The following is an 8151-nucleotide window of genomic DNA, read 5'->3' on the forward strand; positions in this document are numbered from 1 at the left end:
TCAGAAGGAAATCAGAAAAAAGATTTGCATAGATCATGTAAGAATTATTCACATCATATGGTATGCACAAAATCATCACAAGATAAATGGCAATTTATATAAAACTATTATGACAAAAGCAATGGCACTTCAGCAATAGCCATACTGAAAATTAATAGGGAACAAATAAAATTAATTAAGATATAATGTACTAAGAATAAAATACAATAAATTCTAAATTTCAATTATGTTCACAGACCTGTTGGAGGACAAACAGGCACGCAGTGGTAGTTCCTGACGCACTCGAAGAAGTCTCCAGTTCCTGGCTCAATCCCACAGCATGCAAGCGCTCCTTCGCAGTCCGGAACAACTTCCTCTGCAGAGAGCGGCTCTTAGAATACTGCAATGCTTCAGTTCCTATAAAGTTTCAGAAGACTAATCCTGCCATATAGCTTCCAATTTAAATATAGTGATTGATTTGGAGTGGACATGCAGCATGGCACTTACTTACCTTTGGCACAGCATTTGCAATCTGCTCCCCTGCAACCTCTCTTGATCTCCACCTCATCGTCGGCGCATGCGGAAGTCACTTTACAGACGCCCTTACCATTCCTACATTTACTTGTGCTCCGACACGCTAAAATAACATAGAGCTTGGTGAACCATTTCAGGATTGTAAAAACTTGCAGTTTTAGTAGATGCAACTTAATCAAGCACACACAGACAGGAAATATTGGAGATGCATTTGATTTAATTACCAAAGATATAGATAATTGTGCCTAACTGTACAAAAAGAAAAAAAGAAAATAAATCGAGAAATGATGTTATGTCCAAACGAGAAATCACATGATGCCGAAAATCGTGTAATCGAAAACCATCAGTTCAAATAGAGATGTGTCATCAGTCTAATCAGAGATGGGCGATGGAGACTTACTTGGGCAGGGGCACATGGGGCAGCAGCCATGCGAATTACAACACTCGTAAAACTCTTCGGTTCCAACTTGGAGGTCACAGCATTCCTGCCCTTCTTCACCTGTTACATGATCATTGTGATAAGAAGAGCACAGAGGGAGGAAATTGTGAAGAAAATGTAGTTAAATTCATTTGACCACCATATATACAGCATCCGTCTCTCCTTACAATTCTTTTTGTTTCTGAAAACAGTGAATGCTGCTTACATTCTGAGAAGCTTAAGCAATTCCCGGGAGTAGGACACACTGTGGTTGAAGGCATGGACGTGGTGGAAGATGCAGATGTGGTGGAAGGTGGAGACGTGGTGGTAGGTGGAGCCATTACTGGAAAAGGAGGGAATGGGAAAGGGAAAGGATATGGAAATCCACCTCCAAAATATCCTCCGCCTCCTCCCAAGTGTCCTCCATATTGTCCTCCACTTCCTCCATGATATCCTCCGCTTCCTCCAAGATGTCCTCCACCTCCTCCATAGTATCCTCCGCTTCCTCCATGATGACCTCCGCCTCCATAGTATCCTCCATAACCCCCCATTTCTTCTGATGAATGGTAGCGGCTGTGACCAGTCTTGCCTGCAGCAGTCACAAAAGTTCGGGAATTCATCAAATGAAAACACGTCAATTCTCCTGTCAGGGTCTTTGTTGGTTGGTCGTTTCATTCTTAAAGACTGGAGACGCGATAACACACTATGTATTAGTGACACAATTTGAAAAGAATGATTAAAGAACGAACGCGGGCATGGCTCACCTTTAGGACTGGCAGCAGCAGCTGCTGATGCCAGCAGCAACAGCAGGGAAAGCGGCGCATCTGGATATTTCCATCATTCCTGACTGCATATAGATGTGAGCAAATTGATAACGTATTTTTGAAGTAATGGGTCTATAATCTCTTAATGCTTCAGTAAACCTAGCAGATATAACAAAAGATTACTAATACCTAGCCATTACGTATTTCACCAAAACACACACACTCGCAGCACGCCCACGCATATGCATGCACACACGCAGATAAACGTACATACATACACATACAAATAGTTTATCTTATTATAATGATAGGTGTATTCTGTATTAATGTAGGCACATAGCTGTCCTCTCTGACAAGGGGTCGAACTCGCTAAGTCTTATTTAGACCCATACTTATTCACGCTGCATAAATGCATGTACATGTGCTATAACCCATAATTCTAGTGTGTGAGCTGGCATTGGTTGTCAGTCACTCAGAGCTCTGTTGCCAATATAATCATATCATTTCTTTTGCATGTAAACAAACGTAGTAGTGCGGGACGTTCTGTCTGTGAAACGCTTGGTTTTGTTCGAGCGGTACGACATTTTGGCTAGATTGGTCTTTGTATGCCTGACAACGCCGACGCTCCGCCCACCAAACTTGAAATGAGTTTGTGCCGCTGCAGAAAGGTCTATAATAGCACATATCCTTGTGTTCAAAATTTAAAAAAATTAAAAGTCTGAAGATTACAATTCTCACACACTAGCACTTTACACATAATGTTAAAACTAAAAGATTTAGATTGCAACCTATCCATGGTTCCTTTTTGTAGCAAATATGAACTAAAATGAGACAAAAGACACTAAAACTTGAACACGAAAGGCACTAAACATAATCAATATATCCGTATCGTCAAGATATAGACCGTGTGCAGAGGGGAGATTAAATACTCAAAGAAACAGCCACGGTGATCACCTGGTAATGGCGGCAAATTAGAAGCCTTTTCTAGACACTTTTGCTGTCACTAAAATAAACATTCGGTTTGTAGTCTAGCTTTATAAGCAATATACAGGAACTGGTAGTCTGGTGTTGAAATGATGGCTATGTATCAGTGTTTTATGCTTGTTCTTATTTTTGTTATTATTATTATTATTTTTTTATTATTATTATTATTTTTTTTTTGTTAAATGTACTAATAATTAAATTCAGTAATGCCTTGACTTCGACCTGAGTTTAACGCATTCCTTCTGGAGTGCTAATACTTTAAAATCAGTTAGTTTCTTATCTGCCCAGTCTTAACATTATCATAAAGGAGGAAACAAGGAAAAACCTGACCCTGTTAAAAAACCGCGAAACACTTTTGGCCGCCATAATAATGGGATATGGGGGAGGCGAAACTGGGATGGTCCCCACCCCCCAGGAAAAAATCAAGTTTTTTTCTAAGTTTATGTCCCCGCCAAAAAAAAGTTTCTAAACTGTTTATTTTAGTCCCCGTCAAATTCTTTTTTTTGTTTTTGAAAAGGGGTAAAAACAATGTTCCCCCTGGGCATAATGGTTAGGAAAAAATAATTTTTATAACTAAATTTTTATGCATTAAACCTTGTCAATTAAATTTTTTTTTTTTCTGCAAGAAAAACAAAAGGTGCACATTTTTAAGGGTTTTTTTTTCCTGGAAAATCAAGTGCCAATAAAGTTTCCTTTCCAAAAACATACTCCCTAAGAATTTTGCCGGTTTTTTTTTGACCTCCACTTCCGTCCGATTAAGAAGGAAACAGGCCCCAGCAAAGGACACCCTGAAATTAACACATTTCCCAGTTTGAACCTCCCGTTTTTTTTCCAGGTAAGTTAAAAACGATTTAAACCTCGCCCTTTTTCAAGTTTTGAGGAAAACAAGGTGGGGACTTTTTTCCCCAATCAACCAAAACACACAGCAGAAACCACTGGGGGCAAGGTTGGAAAAAGGTTGTGAATCGAACGAGGGCCTGGCTAATTCTTACCTCCGAGCCTTTTTCCCTCGGCCTTCCCCAAGTGGTGGGGCGGAAGTCCCCCCCAGAAGGTAGCCCCTGTTTGTTGTTTTTTTATAATACCCCCCACCGGACGCCCCTCCCGCCGCCCCTCCACAACAGCTGCCCAATCCTCTGAAATTCCGTAAAGGCAACTGCATGGGTGAGCGAATTTTTTTCAAATCGTTTTTTTATGAAGGAGATTGAAAGGATTTTTTGTACATTAATCCTATATCAATTCCATCTTAAAAACCATCCTTTTTTTGGAAATTTTTGCTCAAGAATTCCCTGCTTGGAGCCGCACAAATTTTAATCCTTTTTAACAACCTGCAATGACTGGTTTTTTTGTTTTTTTTGCCATGTGTGTGTGTGTGGTTGTGTGGGTTTGGGGTTGGGTGGTGTGTGGTGGGGTTGGTGGTGGTTGGGTGTGGGGTTGGTTGTGTGGGGTGTGGTGGTGTGTGTGTGTTGTGGGTGGTTGTTGTGGGGGTTGTGGTGTTTTTTTTTTGGTTGGGGTGTGGGTGTGGGTGTGTGTGGGGGTGGTTTTTGTGGTTGTGTGGGTGTTGTTGGTGTGTTGCGGTGGGGTGCCATTGTTCATATTTTTTTTTTTTTGGTGTTTGGTTTTTTTGAAGAGAAAAAATGAGAGGGGGGGGAGAGAATTAACATTTTATGGGTTTTTTTTTTTACCGGGTTTTTAGTGCCCCCCCCGACATCACGGAATGGATATTGGGGGTTTGTTTTTCCCGGTGGGCCCCCCACCGCAAAATGAAAAGAAACAATAGGACCAAATAATCAACCCTTTCCCCCCCAGAGGCGTGGGGGTAAAAAAGGGCCCCGTTCTCCCCCTTTCCAAAGCCTGGGATTTTTTTTTTACCTGGAGAAGTCAAATGTGGTAAAGGTATTTTAAGACTTTTGTTTTTTTTTTAATTCCATATTTTTGCAAAGCCTTGTAGTGGGTTTAAATCCCTGCAAACTCATGAAATGGGCACAACTCCATGTTTTGGCAAATAACATACTCATCAAAAGAATAAGGACAGAAAAAAGAAAAAAAAAAAAAAAAAAAAAAAAAAACAATTGTTTTTTTGAAAAATGGGCCTTGGGAAATGGTATAAATGATGGGTTTTTTTATAACTTTGAATGGCCGCACACCACAAGAGACCTTCGATGAAAATGAAGGATGTCCCATCATAAGGACGTTAAACATTGGGCATCGCCCAAGTTTCAGGTGGGTTGTCCACAACTGTGAAAACAGCTCCTATTACCCAGGGTGCCCCTTTTTTGCCATTGGAAATAGGACACCATCCATTAAGGGGGGGGAACATTTAAGGGAAGGGCCCCGCTGTATTTAATTTGTTTTCGTCAGCAAAGCCCAGGGATGTCCAAGGATTAGTGTTGAGTCTGCCCCAGTGGGGTTTCCCGGGGGGATATTTCAAAAACTTTTCGAGGAAATCGGTTATTATTGGTTCCATTGTTTCCAAAAAGGTTTTCCCTTTTAGGGGCCAACTTTGCCAAAAAGGAACCCTGGAGGGACCTTTTAAACAGATTAATTTTACACAGGATGAAAAAAAAATTGGGTCCATCGCTATGATCCAGAACAACTAGGCCCAGTCCAAAAAACAAAAGGGGAAAGCACGGATTCCACAGCCCCCCAAAAAAAAAACGTTTGTCAACACACGTGTTCATAATCAAACAGGAAACTTACTAACGCATCTCTGCTACAGAAAATGCGGGAAAGCTGGGGCCAAAAGCCAAGGAGCACGGAAAATTGGTCGATCAAAAAAGTTTTCCCCTCCTACAAGACAAAACCGCTTTTTTTTTTTCACAAACTCAACATTGCTTCAGATGTAACCCGGGGTTTTGCCTTTTGGGCTTACGAACCATCCTCTTCATCCTCCCCTTATTCTCCTGGTCTTTTAACCCCCATTTTGATTTTCATTTTTCATATTGAAGGGGTAAAACGTTTCCAAAAGGGATGGGGGCCCCACAAGATTTTCTGAAAATCACTTCCCTGGGCCCGTGGTGGTTGTGGCGTGTTGGTTTGTGTGTGTGGTGTGTGGGGGTTTGTGTTGGGGTTGTGTGTGTGTGTGTGGGTTTGGGGGTGGGTGTGTTTGGTGTTTGTTTGGGTTGTGTTTTGTTGTGTGTTGTGTGGTTTTACGTTATTTTAAATTAAATCAATTGGGGTTTTTATATACGTATATACAAAACAATATATATAATTAAAATATTATATATTATATATTATATAATTATATATAATATATATAATATATATTAATATTTAAATATTAAATTGGGGGCCGGCGGTGGGCCGAATGGTTAGAAGCGTCGGACTCAAGACCTTTTCCCCACGGGAAATTTCTGGAGTTCAAAAAAGGTTCGAGTCACGGGCCCGGGGGCGCGTTTGCTTTTCCCTTGGGTAAGGAAAACTTCGCCCTCGATTGCCTTGCCGCCTAGCCACTAGGTGGCCAAGCCAGCTCAAGTTTCAAGTGCGGGTTTCCCCAAGCCCGGATAAAACCAGAGGAGGAATTGATTGCCTAAAAAAAAAGGGTTTTACCACCGGCACTCTCCGGGGGAAAGGGGGAAGGGGGGGACCCTACCACGGAATTTCACTCCAAGAGCATCCACAACATTGAAAAAAACTACAATTTAAAAGTATCAGGGAACCTTTTACCGTTAAAAAGAAGGGGAAGGGATTATATATTATATATAATATATATTAATAAATAATAAAAATAAAATATTATATATATATTGTTTTGGGTGTATTTGGGGGGTTGTGTTTGGGGGGGTTTTTGGGTTGTGTTGGGGTGGTTGGTTTTTTTTGGTGGTGGGGTTTTTGGGGTTGTTTTGGGGGGGGTTGTGTTTTTTTTGAAAATTTTAAAAATTTTGTTTTATAAAATTGTATATAAGAAAAAACAAAAATTATTATTTTATATTTTTATATATATATTTTATATTTTGGGTGTGGTGGTGTGGTGTTGTGTGTGTTTTGTGTTTTGTGGGGGTGTTGTGTTTGTTGGGGGTGTGGGTTGGGTGGTGTTTGTTTTTGGGGGTTGGTTTTTGGGGGTTTTTGTGTTTTGTTGTTGTGTGGTGGGGGTTATTTACGTAATAAAAAATTTAAATTATGTGTATACATATGAAAATTTTAAAAAACACCCCACAACACACACACCCCCCCCACCCCAACAGAAAAAAAAATATATATAATATTAAAAATATAAAATTTTTTTTATATAATTAATATTTTAATTTTATATTAGAATTTATTTTGGTTTTTTGGGGGTTTTGGGGTTTGGTTTTGGGTTTTGTGGTTTTGGTTTTTTGTGTTGAAACCCCCATATAATTAAAAAATTGAAAGTATTTTAATTTTTTTACATATCTATTTATTTTTAAAATTTTTTATACATTTTTATTTACTTGTTTGTAGGCATTTTTTTTTTAAACTCGCCCAAAAGGGACCCCGAGGGGGTCCCGGGTCCCAGGGGGTTATTGGCCCCCCGCCCCCTCGGGGGCCCCGTTTTTTCCCATTCCCCTCCCCGGGAAAAGTCGAAAAAAAAAAATTCCCCCCTTGGGACTGCTGGTCAAGCCCGAGTTAAAAACGAATACGCCCCTTGAGAATAAAAAAACGCCCGGTGTCGTAGGGGGAAAAACCCCCACCGCGTGACAAAAAAACCACCCGGTTGGATTGGAAAGGGCCCACCCAAAAAATTCGGGGCAAGGGGTGGAAAACTTGCCCAATAACCCTTTTAATAGTGCCCTGGGAGGGGGGGCCTATTTTTCCTGCGTAAAAATAAAAGGCTGTTGAAAAAAAAAAAATAATATATAAAATTATTTTTTTTTATAAATAAAAAATAAAAAAAAAAAAAAAAAAAAAAAAAAAAAATATTATATATTATATATATAAAAAAAATTAAAAAAAAAAAATATTTGGTGTGTATGTTAAAAAATAATTTTTTACGGGGGGTTGGGGGGGGGTTTTGTTGTGGTTTGGTTTTTTTGCAAATTTTTATATTATAAATATATATATATATATATATATATTAAATATATATAATAATATTATATTTTTATTTTTATAATAGGGGCCCATAAAATTAAATATTAAAATATAAAAAAAAAATTTTATAATATAAAAAAATTTATTAAAAAATATTTAATATATAAATAAAAAAATTTATATTATTATAAAAAAAAGGGGGTGTTGTGTGTTTTTGGGTGTGGTGGGGTAAAATTTTAAAATTTTTTTAAAACCCATTGTTATAATAAAATTTATAGTATTTTTAAAAATGTTGTATAAAATATTTTATTTATATTATATATATATATATATATATTTTTAAATTTTATACCGCCATTGATTAGGGGGGGGGGGGTTTCCAAATTTTCAGGAAAGGGTTTTGGGGGACTGGGCTAAAAAATCCTCTTTAAAAAAAAAAAAAAAAAAAAAAAAAAAAAAAAAACAAAAAAAAATAAATTT

General features: G+C 38.3%; 1 protein-coding gene across 1 annotated transcript; it reads right to left on the reverse strand.

The window, feature by feature from the left end:
* Nucleotides 1-230: 230 nt before the first annotated feature.
* On the reverse strand, nt 231-1383 carry LOC119598413. Its single transcript, XM_037948057.1, has 4 exons — nt 1158-1383; nt 914-1012; nt 491-616; nt 231-355 (listed from the first exon to the last, which is right to left on the reverse strand). Exons 1-4 carry the CDS (start codon nt 1270-1272, stop codon nt 231-233), a joined length of 465 nt encoding a protein of 154 aa, XP_037803985.1. The 5' UTR covers nt 1273-1383.
* Nucleotides 1384-8151: the final 6768 nt, after the last annotated feature.

The sequence above is a fragment of the Penaeus monodon genome, chromosome 41, assembly GCF_015228065.2.
Source record: "Penaeus monodon isolate SGIC_2016 chromosome 41, NSTDA_Pmon_1, whole genome shotgun sequence".
Lineage (NCBI taxonomy): Eukaryota > Metazoa > Arthropoda > Malacostraca > Decapoda > Penaeidae > Penaeus > Penaeus monodon.